The 22,479-nt window shown below is 35.0% G+C and overlaps 1 protein-coding gene across 2 annotated transcripts in view; it reads right to left on the reverse strand.

The window, feature by feature from the left end:
• LOC126032361 (UDP-glucuronosyltransferase 2A1) overlaps positions 1–22,479 on the reverse strand; it is a 66,990-nt gene that overhangs the window by 6,119 nt on the left and 38,392 nt on the right. For both annotated transcript variants that reach the window (XM_049790021.1, XM_049790022.1), the window contains exons 2-3: positions 2,382–2,530; positions 774–905 (exon numbers count right to left, since the gene is read on the reverse strand). In XM_049790021.1, the coding sequence (XP_049645978.1) occupies positions 774–905; positions 2,382–2,530 (281 nt within the window). The remainder of the gene's footprint in view (positions 1–773; positions 906–2,381; positions 2,531–22,479) is intronic.

Consider the following 22,479-nt stretch of genomic DNA (forward strand, 5'->3'; position numbering starts at 1 on the left):
GAAAAAAAAAAGACATTTTTGTAATAATTCTCAGAGACAATAGAGATGAGGGCTGGAAGGTCCAGATCACTATATGAAGTACACAGCAAAGAGTATTTAGAGAAATAACTATACTGACAACGAACATAACACTGTGAATGAATGCGGGAAGTAGAATGCCTGTCTCAAATACAGGTGGGGAGGGTATGAAGATGGAGATGGGAGATTTGGGGCATTGGTGATGGGAATGTTGCACTGGTGAAGGGGGTGTACTTTATATGACTGAAACCCAACTACAATCATGCCTGTAATCAAATTGTATAAAGATATTAATAAAAAGAAAGTTGTTATATATTATATGTAGAAAATATGTTATTTCACATTTGTATTGTTTTAATTATTAAATAGTTTGCTTTTATAATTAAAATATACTTTGATAAGCAAGGAATAAAAATAAATTATAATCTTGAGCACAATTCTTATACTTTATGTCCAACCTTATCCTCTTTTTTGGCATTTTAGTAAACTCTCATTGGTCAGCTCATTTAGAAAATTATCAAATACTAAATTACTATTTTAATTTTTATTTTGAAAATCAATAGTTTTATAAAGCATTAAATTTGCTGATAAAATATGGCCAAATATACCATTTTAATGTTTGGAAAATTTTATTTAAAGTTGGTGTCATTTACATTTATTATAATATGTCTCAGCTTTGATTAAGGAAGAGGTCAGAAGCCACACTATTTTCAAATCGCAAATAATTGTTGACCAATATCTGAGTTTGTACTGACCTTCTGTGGAACCTGAGCAAGGGCTGAAGCAATAAGATTGGCTTTTTCATCTGTGAGGTTTTTGACCATTGACCCCAGTGAAAACACCACAATGCCATCTTTACCTGAACTTTGGACAAATTCTTCCATTTCCTAAAAAGAAAATAATTATTCTATTAAAAAAATGAAAGATCACAAGGTAGGAGCAGGAAGAGAGTTTGCCACTTCTATTAGGGCAAAATGAAGATAAATGTAAGACATTATTAGAATGGTCTGTACCACATAAAACCATCTACACTTCTTATGAAGATAAAGCTATGAGAAAATAAATTTCTAAAATGACACATATTTACCAAGATAAAAAGTAAAGAGATGTAATCCAAAATTATTATACAAAATAAACAGGAGCTAAGAGAGTTGTTTCCATAGAACTGAGATTCCCCAAGACTTTATTTGATTAATCTCCAGGGCTCTGTGAAATAATGAAAGATTTTTTGAAGAAAACCCAAAAGGGGGGTCCTGAGAAATAATTATAAACTTTTAGCATCCAATTCCCATTTGGAAGCTAATAAAGTATTGTTAAATTTCTGCATTCAGGATATTTTTATGTTGATTTTTTCTCTATTTAATAAGACTAAAACTTGCATTGGAATGAAATATAAAGTGGTAAGCTGTAAAATGTGATTAACACATTTCATTGTAATTTTGGTGACATTTATGAGTCTACTTCTCTGTCCTCCTGCAAGAATATAACACTAACTGTAAACCTATAATATAAGCTTTGCAAAAAGTAAAATAGTTTTTCCTCGGAAAATTAGTCTTTTGGTCTTTTCTTTGTCATACAAGTTGGCAATAAAAATCTCGACTTTGATCTTTTTCTTATTATCATTGCCATTATTATTTGTCCTGTGGTGCTCAAAATGCCAAATGGGGATTGCTCTCTGGTCAGTGATATGCCTCAGTTTTAGGCTATCTCTCTGTCCCTGGAAATTTTATCTTTTATATTATAATCTGTGTGAATGTCACCTTATATTGATGTGTCATAATTTTTGTGCAATATTTGTAGTTGCCTGCAATCACTGTTTTTCAATTTAAGACTAGTAAAATTGCTTGGATAAAGAGGAGGTAATAACTGAAATGCATCACTATTTTTTAATTTCTAATTATTTAATTTTCATTAACAGGTCCTATCATTGCTTAACAAAGATGAAATGAAAGATGGGCTATTTAATGTCTTATCCACATCTTCATAGTAAGTGGGGAAGTCAAATTCAAATTACAATAATCTAGATCCAGTCATATTCTTTATTAAAAAATTGCTGAGTCCGCTTTCCCTGCATCTTAAGCATCATATTCTATACTACCATACTGTAGCTGTAAGATCATAATTCAAACATAAATTCCAAAAGAGAAATTTTAGAGTCAGTTGGCGAAGAGTCCTGATTTTCTGATGCTGCTGAAGGTAGCTTCTAAGACTGGCTTGGTTGGGGGAAAGTAGCGTTAAGGAGTTCTGGCCATTATAAAGGGAGCTCCAGGATTTCTGCTTCCCAACCTAGTTAAATAGCTAGATTGAGAAACGAGCCATGTGTGAGACTTCGTATATAAAATCTTCTGTAGTAATAAACCTACCTTAGGCAGCGGTTTAGCAGGCTTACAATGCAGTCCTCCAACAAATTCAAAATTAGGTAAGTAAGGGCGAGGAAATTCAAAATCCCAATATGTACGAATTAGCCAGATCTCAGCTTTTCCCATTGTCTCACACAATGTAGTAGGTCTTCCTAAAGAAATCGGGAAAGTTGGGTGGAAGTTATTAGCATATAAAGGTAAAAAAATGGACACTAATTTTAATGTTTGGATTACCTGTAGAATTCTTACTAGGTCTGATGAATGAAATAAGGTAAATAAAAGAGGGAAGAGAAAAAAAGGAGGAGGAAGAAATATTGGAATGTGAGAATAAAAGGAAAATCTTTTGCTAATGAAAGGACAAAAATTTAGCCACTTTCCTAAGTATTAATTTAATGCTCACTGATTTTTCTCTATTGCAATTAGTGACCATAGAATAGGTTCATTATATCAAGATTGTATCACTTTTAAATGTTTTTCCCTTTTTAAGATGCTTTTTATTTTTTGTTGTTTCCGCTACACTCATGGTTGAAGACTCCTACCAGTATCAGCTTATCTTACTGAGTCAGATTCTATTATTTCTATTTGTCGTTCTTTTCTTAGTAGAAATTCTCTGAATAACTTACACGCAAGCTAGCTAAGACAGCCTTCTTTGGAATGTGAAACACAGCATCACACATCACCTATATTGTATATTTAATTTTAGTTTTATCTTAATTATTTTTGAGAAAATGGAGAGTACAGTGGGTAGGTTGCTTGACTTGCATGAAGTTCACCTTATTTCTCTCCCAGAACCCCTAAAATTCCCCTAAGATCTGCCAAGAGCAATGCCTAAGTACAGTTAGAATTATATTCTGAGCACAGCAAAGTGTATTGTCATCCAAAACAGCCCTTGATATTTTTTGAAAATTATATATTAATAGATATAAAGTCACATATTAGCTATTGGAGATATTTGGAAAAGAACTCCCAAATGCCAAGGTAACTTGTATATTTTGAAAATATATTTTGCATCACAGTAAAGAAAAAGAATCCTTAAGATTTAAATCAAAATTGGATATCGTATGTGCAATAGGTTAGATCATCTTTCTTAAATTATTCTGTATTATTTCAACATATGTTTTAGATTATATAATTAGATGTCTTCACTTGATAATGTACAAATATTTCTCAAGGTCATTAAGCCACTAATTTTTACTTCTGTGTATATTATAAAAGAAAGTCACTTCATAACATTCATACTGGTATGTTTATATCTTTTGATGTCTTATTTTATTATGTAAATTATGCCAAATTATCATCTCCCCAAGTAAGGTTTTGCATGTAAGCAGTAGATAATCTTCTAAAAAATCTAGGTTACAGTATTCATTAGATTATATATTTGTAGGGAAGTAGATAGTAAAAACATCAGTAAAAATGTTGATAATATAAATGGAAAATGAGTAGGTAAAATTTGATTATTCTTTAATTTATTTTGGAACAATAATAAGAAATAAAATAAAATTAAATATTTTGTGTTATTCTCAGAAAAATAATGATCAATAAAAACTATAAGTTATAGATATTTAATTAACACAATATTAAAATTTGGTTAGTTATAAATGTTGTTATTGCTTCATTTATACTACACAAGAATCAACTGAAATAGATCTTTTAGCTGAAATAGATTTTAATGTCAAATAGTTTTTACAAGTAGGTAGTTTATTATAAAATGCATTGTGAGAGATAAAATAATATAGAAAACAATTTCAGTGAGAACAATTATAAATCTGCAGAAGTAAGTCATTTTACTTAATAATCAAAGACAACTTTTCTGTAATTCATAGGTTATTAACTTCTTCCAAAGACCTGTAAAAAAGTAAATGTGTATAACTTGAGGATCAATTTTAAAAGTTTATACTTTTATTTGTTTGCTTTTGGGTCACAGTTGGCAGGGCTCAGGGGTTACCCCTGGCTCTATGCTCAGAAATCGCCCATGGCAGGCACAGGGGACCATATGGAATGGCGAGATTTGAACCACCATTCTTCTGCATGCAAGGCAAATGCCTTACTTCCATGCTATCTCTCCAGCCCTAAAAGTTAATACTTTACATTTTAAAGAAGTTCAATTGCAGTAAAATTAAAGGAAACAAAAATATTCCTAATATTCTCTTGCCATGTATAGATTGTCCGAATAGTCTAATTGGGATAATAATATTAACATATAAATCACCACTCCAAGTATATAGCCTTCATTATTGTTGACTCCTGTGTGCAAATTCTATGGAAAAATGTGGTAAGATATTTCCTTATCTTGTTTTGATTTTAGAGAATTTTTTTGTGCTCACCACTAAAGAAGGTATTATTTACAGCTTTATGTGGTGTTTACATTTGCCAAATGTTTTATACTGTTTTTTGTTTAGTCAAATGTCTTGGTTTTATTGTTTATTTTTGAAAGATAATTTCTGGGGCTGGAGAGTAGTACAGTGGGTAAGGTGGCTTGTCTTGCATATGGCAAACCTGGGTTCTAGTTCTGGCATCCTATATGCTCCCTCTGAATCTTTAGGAGTAATTCCCAAGTGCATGAGCATTGCCAGGTGTGGCCCAAAAGCCAAAAAAAGGAAAGTTCCTATTGCTCTTACTTAAAATGTAAAGCCCTAAGTTTAATAAAATGAGGAATTTTTTTGTTTGATTTTTGAGCCACACCTGAAACTTAAGGCTTACTCCTAGCTTGGCAATCAGAAATTACTCCTGGCACACCTGGGGGACCATATGGGATGCCAGGAATCAACCTGGGTTGGCTGTGGCAAGGCAAATGCCCTACCTCCTGTGCTATCACTCTGAAACCACTTAAAGGGGGTTTTATAGAATTGCACGATATTTTAAAATATATATAGAGAGGCAAATATCTAAGAATAATCAAGATGTTTTTAAAAAAGAATTTTATGGAGCAAAGCATATTATCCTTTTTTAAAAATAATATCTTTATTTAAGCACCATGATTACAAACATGTTTGCTGTTGGGTTTCAGTCATAGAACACCCTCATTCACCAGTGCATATATTATACTTAAAGATGTCAAGAACAAATTACTAATGACATAGCTTAATAAGATGTCTCTCTTATATATTCCTATTAAAACAGTTATTTGATACATATTTAAAAGTAAAGGTTCACTTCTAAAAGTCTGGTCGTCTGGGTAGAAAAAAATCATAAAACTCTGTTGAGTCTAAGACTAAAGAAAAGGAGTTATGTGAGAAGGCAAATTTTAAATGATGCATCTAATTATTATGCTAACAAAATATACTAGGATATCTGTGTCCCTGAGACCTTGCTGACATAACCTGTTTAGTTATGGATTTGATTTCATCCCTCTAAACCAAGAACTCAAGAATACATGTAAGGTAATAGACCTTTGGGCCTAGGTCATAGGTTTGGATTCCAGAATAACCCACTATACAGTTCCAGCCCCTTTCAGCTATAATATAGAATCAACTGGACTCAAAACTTACAAACCCCTACAAAGAAAAGATTTTGAAAAAAAAAGAAAAGAAAGAAAAACAACACACTATTATGAGATCTTCCTGGCATAGTTTATAAACCAAGCTGCTGATACAAGAACTATAAACATAATGCTGCCAGAATCTCTGGAGAACTAAAAGGAAATACATTTAACTAAAGTCTGAAAGAAGTCTGTCTTGAGGATCTAGGCTCCACATTTCCATTTTGCAATCTGGAGATCACAAAAGGGCCCCAAGGAGATCATAAAAAAATCACAGTATATAAACAATTATGCCTACCAAGGAATCTAAGAGAAGACAATTCTGGCTATGCCAGTACAGGATTCAATGCTTTTCTGAGGTCCAGCTTCATAAAAGCCAATCTTGTTTGGAGATTTACTAACTCAGGACCAAGAAGGTTTTTTTCCCCCTAGAAATCTATATGTTTAATTCTAGCCTAGGGACATTATTTCTGGATAAATGGTTAAGGTTATATGCAAATATCATTAGTGACACTTAAAATGAGGTAGAATAAAATTGTCACTTGTGACAAAAAGAATGAATATTTTCAGAGATCTTTTAAGGATTGGACTGTATTACTGGAATACATAAGGAACTGAATCTTAACCTGAGCATCTAATGATCCCTAAGCATAGTTTGGCATAGGTCAGGTGAGTTAAACATTCCCAGGGCTAGATAGCACTGATTTTCTTTCTTCAAGCACTGAATTGTTTTTCCTGCATAGTTTTATGGACTATCACTGAAGTGAATGCCCCAAAGGCTTGCAGAACACTGCTTGAAAGCCACCTGTCAGTTCATATAAATAAAAGGAATAAGTTATGTAGATCTTTTAAGTGAATTAATTATATAGTCAAAAAATGCTGAATTATCTCACATGAGAGATATGTTTATAAAGAAAAGCCAAAAATAGCCTCTATCAGTAGCATCCCAGTCACAAAATGAATTCTTATTGAATAGTCAACCATCTATAATATTTATTTGTCAGCCCCCACGTGCCACATATGAAGACATAAAGAAATAAACAAGTTTACCTAGAGAGCTGAAAGTCTGAAGGGAGGTACTGATAAAAAGTTGAGGGCTCTTACTATAAATTATCAGAAGTCTGATGCCCACAGGGATGTCCTATAGGCAGGAGTTCTGTATACAGTCTCTTTTATCAGTCATCTTTTCTGGAGAAAGAATATCTTTAGAGATTTTACCTTAAATTCTTCTTTCCTCACACATTCCTTTCTGAAATGTAAAGCCCCACTTAGGCTTAGTTAGCATTAGATAGGAATTTGTCTGTTATCTGTCCTTTTCCCCATGTTAATTATTCCTGAACAATAAATGTCATACATGGAGTATGGTTATGGCTCTCAGTCCACAAGTTGGGAGCCCTTGTTTTCTTAATTCTCAGGGTGCCCCCTGCTTCAGGCTTTTTAACCGAGGGTTGGGCTCCAGAAAGTAGCACCTAAAAAGGGACCTGGAGCAATAGGAAATGTCTACTTTGACAGAAATCGGTGAAGTCAGACAAACTGCAATGACCCAGAACCAAAAGAGGGGATCCCCACCAAGTGACAAAGTTCAAAGAGTGAGTGTTATGGGGTAATAATGTGGCAAAATACTTGTAAAGAAGAGGAGTACATTCAACTCTTAAGGTTGGTAGGGTGCAAATCGGGAGTAAACATTTAAAAGGAAGTCTTGGGGCCAAAGAGATAGCACAGCAGCATTTGCCTTGCAAGCAGCCGATCATGGACCTAAGGTGGTTGGTTCAAATCCCGGTGTCCCATATGGTCCCCCGTGCCTGCCAGGAGCTATTTCTGAGCAGATAGCCAGGAGTAACCCCTGAGCACCTCCGGGTGTGGCCCAAAAACCAATAAATAAATAAATAAATAAATGAATAAATAAACAAAAGGAAGCCTTTCAGCAACTATTTCAGGCTACTAGGCAGCATTGTTATCAAATGCCCTTGCAAGGAACTTTAGATTTGAAGAAATAGAAGAATGTTATCTTAAAATTAAGAAAGGCCCTTAAACAATGAGCATCTATAGTGATTACTGTGTGTTCCCTTTGAAAAATTAATTTACTTAATTTTAAATTCATCACAGTCAGGAAAAAGGTGAACTAAGAAAAAAAGAACATACAATCAGTAGTGAAAGTAGTAAAGAGGACTAGTAAATCCCTCCCTTGAATTGCAATAATTATCAATAAACTCACAGAGGTCAGAGATATTAATAAATCAAGGATACTTGAAAAACACTCAGGGACCAGGTAGATACTAGGACCTGTACCTCCATAAGATCAGAATAATACCAGCCTCAGATATTTGTCAACTCAAACCATCTCAGTAACTTTTTCTGGCCCAGGAGTAATGCACAGGAAGAAGCAGGGCCTGTAAATTCTTAAATGTGAAACAGAGTTAAAAATTTACACATTACAACTCTATATTGCTACAAAGACTATTCATGTATGGGAACAAGGTCTGTTACTATGAAGAGCTTCCTTAAACATCCCAAGCATATCTTTGACAAAACAAGCTAAAAAAAATTCCTTTAAGTTAAATCAAGATCGTAATGAAAATCTTCAATTGGAGCCACTGTAGCTGTGTATCCTAAACCCATACACTTGGTATGGAAATCCACTCTTGCCATCTGAGCAAGAATATGTTCCCTGAGTTAGAAAATATTGGGTGAGTTAAAGGAGTAAAGAAAAGAATTTCTTTAGATCAGAAACTGTTCCACAGTATTTTGAAGTGCTTACATTTGTGATGTGTAAAAAGACAAGGATAAGGAAAAAGCTGGCTGGTTTGAGAATAGTGAATGTAGCAATTTAACCTATGAGACTTTTATAGCCAATCCTCACTGTCAGTAATTCCTAGAAATTGGAAATTACAGTAACTTATTTAAAGTTTCCTTACTATTCCTTTACCAGAGGCCACTAGGGAAGCTTCTTCCAGTGTCTAAGAGAAAATTAATTCCCTCCCTCAAAGCAGGAGGACTGATAATAGTAACATTTTATTGTCCTGGACCATACTTCTGGCAATATACCAGTGAAGCACTTTGACCTATTTCCATGTAAAACGAGCTTAAATCAGTGTCTGTTGTGTGAACTGAGGAAATGTAGAAAAAGTTCCAATCAGCTGACAGGGTTAATTTTTCCCTGGGCACTGTCCTTTTCTTCTGCATCCTCTCCTCATTTCAACCTCGCCACCTTAAATGAGTCAGAATAACAGCTGGAACAAATTGATTGATCAACTGTGTATGTGTGTGCATGTCTATATGTATGTGTTGGGCACCTTTATGTTTGTAGTCATTTTATACATCTTTGGTGGAATATTAAAGCCAGATGGAAATTAGAAGAAATTCTCAATACAGATTGAGCTGAGTCAGTGAATAAACGGGATAAAGAGCATAATCCCTAGAGATCAAAACATGTAAACTAACAATTTTAAAAGTATAAGAATGCTACTTATTTACTGTGACCTTGATTTAATAAAAGTAAATGGAAAGTTTTATAAATTGCTTAGAGACTATAAAGAAATCGGAATTCTTGATTTAAATATTCTATGGGGAAAATGAAGTGAATTGATTTGTGAGAGTCAGAAAAAGAACTTATTTAGAAATGAAAATGTGCCCTGGTTCTCACCCGCTCCCAAAGAATATCTCAAAAGACTTAATAGGGATATCTATATTTTCTTTGTATGTTTAATACCTCAATAGTTATACCACTTAGTGTGTTTATTTCCAAAGATAAAGGTAGCCTCCTCCATTCTTTTTTATTATATTTTTAATTTTTATTATTTATTTATACAAACACATATCTGTTATATGTGTATCATATATATATAATTTTGCTTGTTTTGGTTCTGCTTGTTATGAAATTCTAGAAGAAAAAGTCTTACTTGGGATAAAAGCTCAGGTCAAAACCAGGGCACACAGATCTTAGATCCTGTCATTCTTACTCCAAATGCATAAGCAATATAATATGGCACTGTTCTATTTTGCATAGGCATACTAAAAAAGGGAAAAATCTTATATATAGAAACAAGCTATTTTCTACTAAGGATAAAAAATCATAAATTTTATAATACAAGGGCATATCCTACCCAGAACTTTTGTCATGGGGACTTGACTTAGACAACATATGAGTGACCATCCAACTCCGAACCCCAGATCCCAACCATAGAAAGGACACAGTACCCTGCAGCAGCACCAGGAATTAAACTCCCACCAGGGAGTTCCTAATACTGCTCTGGCACCAATTTTGGCCAGGTTGATACCACACCCTGAAGATGAATAAACAGAAAAAACTTGATCTAAGAGCAGATTGCCCTACCTCACCACCTAATGGTAAGATGAAATCAGAAAACACTCCATCCTTTGATTTGTGCAAAAACCAAGATTGCTAATTACAGAATGATTTTGACAAATGAGATGGAGCAGAACTTTTCTTGGGATCAATAAAAAAAGGTCCTAGTCTAAGGTTTAGCCTAGAATTTGTACAAAACCCAAGATACTTGGGGCTGCGGTGGCACAGTGGTAGGGCGAGTCCTTGCACCTAGCTGACCTAGGACAGATCCACTGTTGAATCTCTCAGCATCCTGTATGGTTCTCCAAAACCAGGAGCGATATTTGAGTGCAGAGCCAGGAGTAACCCCTGACCATCACAGGGTGTGGCCCCCAAACCAAAAATCAATCAATCAATCAAACAAGATTTCGAATTCCAGAGGGTTGACTTTGATAATTGCAAGTGAACAGAACTTCTGGAACCATAAGTAATAGACTCTATCCTAGGCTTCCTGCTAGGATTTGTGAAACAACCAGATCACTAATTACAGAAGACTAACTACAGAAACCATGCAGAACTTCTAGAACCATAAAGAAAGACTCAGACTTGTGAAAATACCAAGATCTTTAATTACAGAGGACTGATTTTGTCAATCACAATTGAGTAGAACTTTCCCTGGAACCATAAAAAGATCTTGGGGTTCAATAATGAACATGTCGGAGCCATAGTCTTTCCCATAATAGTATGCGGCCAAGGGAATTCCCTTTCTAATTTCACAAATGCTTAATGGGCCTATGCAAAAATTAAACAAACAAACAAACAAAAAACAAACAATAAACCCACAAAACCTTGACACACCAGCCCTTCTCTGTGTTCAAGAGCACACAGAGATAGGAATTCTCCCTAAGGGACAAACCTAAACCACAAACAACTCATACCTATACCCTGTATAACCCCTCCCATATACTATCCCCTCTCCCTCCTCCAGAAATCCGACTATTCCTTCACCCCTCAATCCCACCCCCGATATCCCCATCACACTATAACTCTTCACCCTCAGCTTTTAATCCATTAGGCACCAAGAAAGACCTCCTACCACAACAAGCCAGTATCCACTACCCAAGTAAAGAGACACCCACTCAAGCTCTCACCTGGTTCCCGGCAAGAAAATACAACAAACACCCTGACAGACTCATGCAGTGTGGCCCTCCTAATTACCTCTCCCTAATGTGGACTGTGGCTTGATACAGGAACTAGCTCCAAAGGACCCCCACTGCAAGAACTCTACCCAAGACCTCCCTTCCTGGACCCCACATCTCACAAGGAAATCTCAAAAGACAATGGGAAACCCTATTCTTTCATCATAAGTATAGACCTATATAATACTACCTTTTATCCTTTTTCTCCCCAAATGTAAAGTGATCTCCTGTATCACTTTCTCCCCTTTTTCTTGTTTTTTTTTTCTTTTCTTTTTTATTCTTGTTAGTTTCTTTTGTTTGTTTGTTTGTTTTAGTTTTTTTTTATTTGATTTGATTTGTTTTTTCTTCTTTTGGGTCACTCCTGGCAGTGCTCGGAGAGTGCTCCTGGCTCTATGCTTGGAGAATGTCTCTGGTAGGCACGGGGGACCATATGGGATGTCGGGTTCTGAGCTACCGCCCTTCTACAGGAAGGACAGACGCCTGGTCTCCATGCTATCTCTCCTGGACCCACTTTATCCCTTTAATTCTTTTATTTAATCTTCTTTTTTTTTTTAAGAAATTTTTTTTCTTTAGATATGTGTGAGTATATATATTCTTAGTTTTTGTCGGGAGTCTGTTTCCTTTCTCTACACCCCCCAAATCCACCAGCAATATAATGTAGCACCACTTCCTCCTGCAAAGACCTATCAAACAAAGGAAATATTGTACGTATAAAAACAAGCTCTTATCTACTAGGGATAAGAACTCATACTTGTTTACAACACAGGGACATCTCCCACTCTGAATGTATGTCATATGGAAACAACCTAGGCTCCAGGGAACTAGACACTGACCATTCAGCCTTAACTGCTGGATCCCAGACATAGAAACGACAGAGTTCTCCACAATAGCTCCAGGAACCAAATCCCCTTCAGGGCATTTACAATGCTGCTTTGACACCAACATGTGCCAGTTCTAAATTGATAACCTGACAATGAGGAAATGGGAACAACTTGATCTAAGAATAAGTTGTCCTTTTTCATCAGCTATCGATAAGACAAAATCAGAAGACATGTCACCCTTTGATCTGTGCAAAAGCCAAGATCGCTATATACAGAGGACTGATTGTTGCAACCAAGACTGGACAGTACGTATCCAGGGACCACCACCACCACCACCACCACCAACAACAACAACAACAGCAGCAACAAAAAGCTCTAGCCTAGCTTTTGGTCTACGATCTGTTCAACACATAAGAGCTCCAATTCCAGAAGTCTGACTGAGACAACTGCAACTGAACGGGTCTTCCGGAAACAAACGACTTTATCCCAGGCTCCATTCTAGGAGCAACATAACGACCAAGAACGCCAACTACAGAAGATGGATTAAAACAATACTGAAGAAGCATAACTGCTAGAACCACAGAGAAGGACTTTATAAGCTCCATTCCCTGAGCTGCACAGCCACCAAGATCTCTAGATACAGAGGTCTGATTTTACCATCCAAGACAAAGCAGAAGTCTTCCACACACCACAAAAGCAACAAGGGGAGAGTAAATGATCATGCAAGGAGTCTAGAGTTAATCCCATGACAGATTATTTTAGGGGTGGAAAAACCCTGTAACTCCTAGGTGAAGGGAATTCCCTCTACAATATCCCCAATAGTTACTGTGCCTATGCAGGGGGGAAAAGAAAAAAAAAAGCACAAAACAATCATTTTTCCACATGTTTATTTATCGATTGATCAATTTTTTTGACATCTTTATTTTGGTGTGGAGATTAAGGTTGATGTCTCCAATATTATTTTATTTTATTTTGTCTTGTCTTTCTCTTTCTTTTTGCACTCGAGCATGATTTGATTTCAGAACTGAGACTATTGTGTGGTGCCTGTCTGTATTGCTGTGGTGCTCACTGGTTATTTAATTCGATATTTCTTTCTGTATTGTTGTGGTGATTCAATTACCTTTTTCACATCCTCTCTCAAACTGAGGTTGGAAGCCTCTAGAGGGACTCCGCCCATTTTCAGTGTATTTGACTTTTGACTTCATTTTTAGTTTTTTCTCTTATTTTGTACCCCAATCTATTGCTTTTCTTTCCTTCAAACAAAACCACATACCTCGATTTATCTAGCTGTGCCTCTTAAATAGAGGGGGAAACAAGGGAGGGTTCCAGGACCAAACAGATATGTGATCACTAATAGTAAGCCAGAAAAAGAGGGGTCCACCTACTCTAGCAGCCCGGGGGGGTGATGGTGGGGTATATGGGTTGTAGAAAGGAAACTGGAATGGGGGAGGACATATTTGGTGATGAGTATTCCCCTGATTCAATGTTAATATGTACCTAAAATACTACTGTGAAAGATACGTAAGCCATTATGGAAAAATATTTTGTGTTTTTAATCAGAAAAAAAAACATAACAGTCAAACAGGCCTTCAAAGAATAATTGAAATGTCGATCAGGGATAACAAAATATGCAAAGACTAATATGAGTTTTAAAATTTGGAATATTATAAAGTTAGATACTTATTTTCCAAGAAGGGTATGAAGTGACATTACGAGAATGTTTGTTCTCATTATAGAAGAAACAGTGAATAATGAACCAGGACAATAAAACACAAAAAACTCAATGAAATACTCAGTGAGCACACAAGCCAGATATGTTTTTAAGAATAAATTTGAATAAAGTAAATAAATTAAAGTAAATAAAATAAAATTTCCATACAAAACAGTATTATCAAAATAGTTGCATCTTGTAACATTTTAAAACTTTAACTTTAATCTAATTTTATACAAATGAGCTACATGCTCTATAGTAACTGGTAAACTAGAAATATTAATTATATGTTATTAACGTGAAATTATTTGCAAGAGTGGAAATGTTAGTTTTAGGAAGAGAATGATACCATACTTCACCCACAACCAAGTAATTGTCTTTTTATATATTTTTCATTTTGATTTTATTTTGGCCCACACTTGGATATTTGCAGGAATTACTCATGGATCTTGCTCTGGAATTAGTTTTTACAGAGCTTGGAAACCTTTATGTTCATGAGACAGGCTGTTTGCAAGGAAAGTGCCTTACCTGTTACTCTCTGACCCTTATGGTTGTAGAAATATTCTGCAATTAGCTTTTTTAATTGTTACACTTCTGCATCAATATCTTATCAGAATATCCTTTTCAATTGTTTGCTAGATAGCTAAGTTTTATTTACAAAACCACATAATCAAATATTAACAATTGAGAAATGCAGTATTAGTTTCTGATTTGTACTCTTATAAAACCTATATACTGCCTATCAATTGTATTCACTCAATCTGAAAGACATTAACATTTTCAACTGATACTATATATATATAATTGTATATACATACATATCTAGCCATCATTCTATATGTAGCCATGGACTAACAATGTTAGTCAGATGTGTTAAGCAACTAATGTTACTAAATGCTTCCTGAAGGCAAGCAGTTGACAGACTACTCGCCTTATACTAAAATGTAAAGAGGCATGACAAAATGACATCATTATTTATTTTTTTAACATACACACTCTGTTATTTTTTAAAGAAAGAAACTGCAGTCAAACTGAATTGTTATAATGAGATCTTTAATTTCTGTTATATCTGTATATTTGTTTTAATTCTCAAGTTTTGAGACAATTTGTTGAAAAGAGTCATAGATATTCTAGAATATAGACTTGATATGGAAAAAATTGTGGCAGTCTTAGCAAAATCATTACCAAAAATCAAGGTTTTCCTCATAGAACTAAAAGAATTAAGCAATCATAATAGTTTAAAATGTGTGATGACCTCCATAGTTGTTAACAATATTTTCTTTTATTATTAGTTAAATCATTAAGGCCAACAACCAGCTGCCTCTAGAGGGCCTGGCTCAAGGAGCAGTCCGATTTGTCAATCTTTTGTTGGCTTGACCTTAATTCTGATAATTAAGGTACCAGGTACCTCAGGCTCATATGTAGGTGGCCATGTAAATTGACCAGCCTCAAGCTGTTATTCCAATGTTAAAAGAACAATTGACTCAAGCAGGACTTAGCATAGCTCCTGAAAAAAATCAGAAGGAATATTCAATTTAATATCTTGACCATTTAATGAATAGGAATTCTTGATACTGTAAAAAGCACAGCTCAGAAATGATTTGAATTTACTTTAAATTATTATCAGGAGACAGAAATTTGGCTGGGTTATTTGGGGCATGCCAATTATAAATTAAGTGAATAACAACATTTTAAAGATGATCCAGTTTAAACAGCCCTCTTTGTCTGACCACAGCTACTAAATTAGAATAAGAATGGGTACAAGCTAGGATACATGAAGCCCTCTGATTAAAACTTGTGTTCCAGATGAGGAAATAAGTATGCTCATTTTTCCATGTAAACATTCTCTCACAGGAGTTTTGAATCAACAATAAAGAAGAGTGGGGTGAATATTTTTGACTCATATTCAACATAAAAATAGAAACTTAGATACAATAAAATTTTATCCTATGAGCCCACCTACTTTACTGATGGTAGTAGTAACGGAAAGGCAGGGATCCACTATAAGAGCATGGCAGATAACATATTCGTCTCCCAGGAGAGTGGAATTAGAAGCAGTGGCTTTGTGGGCAGAGTGGTGGCACAGCAGGTAGGGCATTTGCCTTTTATATGGTGGACCCGGGTTTGATCCCAAGAATCCCATATGGTACCCTGGGCCTGCCAGGAACAATTTCTGAGCACAGAGTTAGGAGTAACCACTGAGTGCTGCCAGTTTTGGACCAATGCACCCCCCCCCCAAAAAAAAAAGAAAAGAAAAGAAGAAACAGTAACTATGTTATTAGAGGATGTATTGAGTGAGTTAAATATTATTTCTGATAGCCAATGCATAATCATTGAAACCATTCACATTTAAGAAATAGATGAAATTTTTGGAAGAAATAGATGAAAATTTTATGCAGTTACAAAAGCACCCAAGGAATCATCAAACTAATGTGCATCTACATTGTGCATCTACATGCTCTTTCTTCATTACCTAGAAAAATTTTCAAAGGATTGCTGTAATAGACTGATTATTAATTTGTAATGTTTGAAAGGCTCTAGAGTAGCATCAACTAACTCATAGTAATAGTAAAGATCTTTATCATTGATTTGCAGTTCAGAAAATAGGAAGTAAGAGAAATTGTGACCTTTTGCCCAACTTGTGCTCATAACTATTTATCCTAGATGGCTCCTTGGGTTAATCCCCAAGTTGAAAGTATTAATGATAGATATCAGTCATGTCTTAATCTTTTGGCCAACATGATATTTAAGATTTTTATGGGCACAACCTTTATTCTAGAGGGCAAACAAAATATGTCACTGACTTTGTATGTTCTTGTTTTGTAGTTATGGGTGTTTCTAAAAGTATAGAGGCAAAATAAAAAAGTATAGAGCAATGGTCCAACATATATGTCTGATAAACTTAAAACATTTTTTCAACAATGGTCTATTAAACACTATTGGTATCCCTTATAAATCTATATAGAAAGATCAAAACCTTTGCTAAAAGTTTGGTTATGAAAACAAAAGGGAAAGCAGGAATCTCCAATTCACACATACATACAGTCTAAATTTTTTGTTCATCAAGGACAAGAAAAAATGTTTGCAGTAGAAAAATTGCAAAGGCTCGTAATAAAGTTCAGCTTAAAGAACCTATTTGCTTGAAGGATAAAGGAAAAGGAGAATATAAAAATGAAAGGATGAAAGTTTGGGGAGAGGGCCTGCTTGTAATTTTACAGGAAGAGATGCTTAGTGTGACCCTTCAAATCCAAGAAAATGATGAAAAAGGCCCATCTCGCATCATTACTCACCAGGGGATCAATGAAGAAATTTTCCCAAAGCCAGGAAAAGTATTGGTCCAAACTAATACTGATAAGGTACCAATCACTATTTTTCTAGCTGTATTGTACATTTTGAAGGTGGCAGTATGCCTTTAGTGAGCTCAGGCAGGAAGTGAAATATACCACTTTTGGCATTCATTAATTAAACTGTTGGAATGCCCAATACATGGAAACTAGATTCCTAGAAAAATAATCTAAAAATTGTACCTCAAATTATTTACATTTTTGGATTTACTATAAGTAAAGTCAAAGAAGAGCATTATTTCAGATTAGATTTGTCCACAAAGCGCATTAGCATTATAAAGAAAAAATTAACAGTAGTTATTACTTGGCTCTTTTTTTGTTTGCTTTTTGTTTTGGGGGACACACCCAGCAGCACTCAGGGATTACTCCTGGCTCTACACTCAGAAATCACCCCTGGCAGGCATAGGGGACTGTATGGGATGCTGGGATTCAAACCACCATCTATTCTGGACAGCCGCATGCAAGGCAGATGCCCTACCGTTGTGCTATCTCTCGGGCTCCACCTTGGCTCTTTACATGACCAGGGTTGATTCACAAATAACTTCTGGCCAGATTTAAGGACTTGTGAATTTAAACCCCTTTGCAGAAATTGAGTGTGGCTTGTCTCACTAGTAGAATGAAACCTATTTCATATAGACACCTGTAAAAATACTTTGTTAACTTGATAGGAAAGGTGATAGTTGATAGAGAGATAGGAAATTTGTTCTGTACCTCTTGTAGGTTATTCACTTGCCTGAATTTGAACATATTAAAGCTACAAATTCCTTTATTTACTTAAAACCCAAAGAGCTATATAGATGCTAAACTTCCAAAAGCATAGTAGGATTCCTTTTTGAAAGAAAAGATAAGATACTGAAAAAATATGAGAAGTTTTATATCAGTGCTTTTTTTTTGGAAATCAAGAGACAAACAGCATTAACTGCTGTTAATATAATAAAAATAATATAAATATATAAATAATAAATATATAAATAAAAATATAAATAATAAATAAAAATAATATAATAAAAAAACTTAGTTTATTATGACACAATCGACAATTTGATGCAAAATCATTACTCAGATAATAGACTTGCAGCAAGCAATGGTTCTTCTAAAAGATGTGGTAAAACCAAAGTTTGTTTAAAGTGTGACTGGAACTTTACCAAGTTGTTAGCTAATTAAAACATTACTTAATCAAGGAAATAGTTCTTATTACATACAGCGTTTGAAAAAATATATCTGATACTTTCTTCATAAGTAAAAGTCTTTAGTGACCGGAGCAGTAACGAGGAGTGGTAAAGCCAGTGCTAACCTAGGACTGACTGCAATTTGATCCTCGAGGGGCCCCATTTGGTCCCCCAAGCCAGGAGCAATTTCTGAGTGCATAGCTAGAAGTAATCCCTAAGAGTCACTGGGTGTGCCCACCCCCCCAAAAAATGAAAACGTCTTCTCTAATAGTGATCTAGTTAGAAGCATGATGGAAGGTATCACAGACCTTAATTTATTAAAAACTATTCATTTATGATAATTTTAGTAGTTTTCTTTTTATCCTAATCATTCTATCTTCACTGTTACTTGTAGCCTGGACAAGCCACCACAGATTCCCCTGCAGACAAGACAAAGATGTCAAACACAGTGAAGTTACTCACCCATGAAAACTATAGTAGAAAGGGGGATATGTTAGATAGGAAGACATCCAAAAAATAAGGAAGTTTAGGTAGAGTTGATAGTCTAAGGCAGGGGTCTCAAATTCGCGGCCCGAGGGCCGTTTGCGGCCCTCCGTACAACATTTTGTGGCCCGCGGCCGGCCTTCAACTATTGCAGTATTTGCGATTATTTGCTTACATAATAATTGCAATAAAAATCGCATTAGTCAGAAAAATATCGCATTAAACATTTGCATACCCCGAGCAGTTCCGTTCGGAGTATGCAAATGTTTGATGCGATTTTTTGCGATTTTTCTTAATAATGTGATTTTTTTATTGCGAATATTCGGTAAATGAAATCCCTTATGCGGTCCTGCCTCACCCCAACTTTGCTTCCTGCGGCCCCCAGGTAAATTGAGTTTGAGACCTCTGGTCTAAGGGGAGGTGCAGATAAAGATCTGAGTGCTCTTAATGTAAATTTCCAAAATGCTAGGTGTTCCCTGCCAGCAAGAGACCTGTATACAGTTTTATCTGACAACTCTCCTGGAGGAAGACAATTTTCAGATTGTACCTTAATTTCCTGTTTCCTTACACATCCCTTTTGAAAATATAACCTTCCACCCTTAGGCTTAGTTAGCATTAGATAGGAATTTGTTTCTGTCCTTCTCATGTTGATTATTCCTGAACAATAAATGTCCTTCATGGAGTATGATCAGAACTCTCAGTCCACAAAACTGTGAACCCCTTATCTCATGCTTTTCACTATTATATCTGTCTTGTTTTTTTAATTCGCAGGGTCCTGCTCCAGGCCCATGTAACCAGGGCAGAACTTTGGCAATATTAAAACTAGTTGAGCAAATGAGTTAATTTATTCAATGTTTTTAATGATCAAAACCAATATTTGTAATGTATATTCACTTGATACTAAAATATTTGAATAAAAATGTGATCTCAGTGAAATTAAATGGTAGCTGTTATGGAAAGTTGCAAAAAATTTATTATCAGAAGTAGAAGAAAATTTTGATTTTAGTTTACAAATAAACCAGGCAAGATTATCTATATTCTATTTTATTCTCTTCATATAACCTATGAGTAAAATCAATTATTAGAGTTATATGAGATATTCTACATATCAAATATTTATATTCTGTTTGGCAAACGTTTATAGGTATTCTATATTTTATTTTTATTTATAATGCTAAGCATCAATATATAGTAAACATGTTCAGAATGTATTTATAACGTTCTTTAAGAGTCAAACCTTCATAAATATATTTAGATAATTATAAATAAAAAGTCTTGGAAAGATTTATTTTATCCCCTTATTGGTTGTTACTTATAACCATTATTTTTATAATTTCTAGATATTTATATGGAATAAATATTTCTTACATATATTATATTCTATTTTTCTAACCTTTTTCTTTAAACTTTTATGATACAATATATTCTTTAGAATGAAAGAAGAGTTTCTTACCTAATACGTCACTATATAACTTGTCCCAGGTTTTATCATCATATTGGTTAATCCACAAGTCAGACAAAACAGAAAACACAAAATTTGTTACCCTTTCCAGAAAGGTCATTTTGTCTGTTAGGCCTGTAATGGGAATAGGCACATAGGAAGGGGGGATTGGAAGTTTTCCACAAAATTTCTCCACAGTATGACCCATTGAGAATCTTAGAGTGTACACAGATGGTATTTCCAGCAACTCAGCTATCAGCTCTCCACAAGGTATCACAGGGTCTGTAACCATCACATCATATTTAGTTTCTTGGAGTTTCTTCATGACTTCTTTATTGTACACCACAGATTCACACATAAATTTTAAACTTTCAGTAACATAAAGACTGAATTCTCGTAGCTTTATTGCAGACTTCCAGAGTGGTAATTTTGGCAGGATATTAGCAATTAGGTCTGCAAATTCATCCATTACTTCTGTAAAATTTTGTTTGTTATTTTCCATAGGGATCACCTGGAAGTTGACTGTGGAAGAATTCTTGTAGTCAATTAAAAAAGCATTTGAAGGAACAAAAACAGTCATCTCATGGCCCCTCTCTTCAAGTTTTTCAAGAATTGTCTTCATGTTAAGCCAATGGCTCATGTCAGTTGGCCATACCAGGATCTTCCCACAGAAGCCATAGTTAGTACAGCAAAACTTCAGCAGCAGAATTGCCAGAACCCATCTTTCAAACATCATGATAGCAACTACTTTACAAAGTTCTCTGCAGTTTCTGTCCACTTGCATAGCACCAAAGGAAAATGCAATTTAAATCAATATAAAGTTAAAAATTAATTGCTATGTTTGCTTAATTATGACTGCTCCCATATCTGTAGTGTAGAAAGGGCATAGTATTTTGTGAAGGAAATTTTATATATTTATTATTTTAAAGTGAATGATAATAACAGTGGGAAAATAAGGACACAGCTCCCACCTGCTATGCCTTCTAAGAAGAAAGCAACAGCTATTGCTGGAGCAATCATGGTGATTCTGTACTCATGGAGAGAGCAAAAGTGTTAACTGGAAATAACATCACTTTATGTGTATTGTGAAAAGCATCTGACTGTTCACTTGCTCTTTCCCCTGTTCTGGACAAATTTTTCTTTGATTATCTTAATTTTCTATGGTATATTTCCTCTTTGCAACAAAAAACTAAATAGCTTAACACCAGCATCTAGGAATATACTATTGCTAAAATTGCTTGTTTGAGATATAACTTTTTTTTTTTTGGTTTTTCGGGCCACACCCGTTTGATACTCAGGGGTTACTCCTGGCTAAGCGCTCAGAAATTACCCCTGGCTTGGGGGGACCATATGGGACGCTGGGGGATCGAACCACGGTCGCCATCTTTCCTTGGCTAGCGCTTGCAAGGCAGACACCTTAACCTCTAGTGCCACCTCGCCGGCCCTGAGATATAACATTTTTATAGTAGTTAGGAATAAATTATGCTAGAGTATAGTTAAATCTGATTTGAAATTCTGAGTAGGCATTTTTTTTTATAAAAAATAAACTGAACCTAAAGCATAGTATATGGATCTTTCCAAAATAGTCTAATTTTGATTAATATTCAGGATGTAAAGCTATATGTAAATACATTATAAAGAAAAAATAATTCCCATGTATTTATACAACGTATCAGTTACATAATATTTATTTTTATTTATTGATTGACTGATTGGTATTTGGGGGACACCCAGCAGTACCTAGTGTTACTTCGTGCTCTGCACTCAGAAATCGCCACTGACAGACTGGGGAACCATATGGGATGCCTGGAATTGAACTGGGTCCCTGCCAGGTCGGCCACACGCAAGATCCAAGGCAAACACCCTACCACTGTGCTACCTCTCAGGCTTTTATTTTTATTTGAAATTTATTTATTCATTTATTGATTGATTGATGCTCAGGGTTACTCCTGGCTCTGTGCTCAGAAAACGCTCCCGCAGGCATGGAGTACCACATGGAATGCCGGGATTTGGACCACTGTCCATCCTGGATCCCCTGCTTACAAGGTAAACGCCTTATTGCTGTGCTATTTCTTCAGCCCTGAATGATTGGTTTTTAAACTAATATTTATTTTACAATGTAAAGAATATAGGTGTTAGATGATAGAAATTAAGGGAAGAAGGGCCAATT

Source organism: Suncus etruscus, chromosome 16 (genome assembly GCF_024139225.1).
Source record: "Suncus etruscus isolate mSunEtr1 chromosome 16, mSunEtr1.pri.cur, whole genome shotgun sequence".
NCBI lineage: Eukaryota > Metazoa > Chordata > Mammalia > Eulipotyphla > Soricidae > Suncus > Suncus etruscus.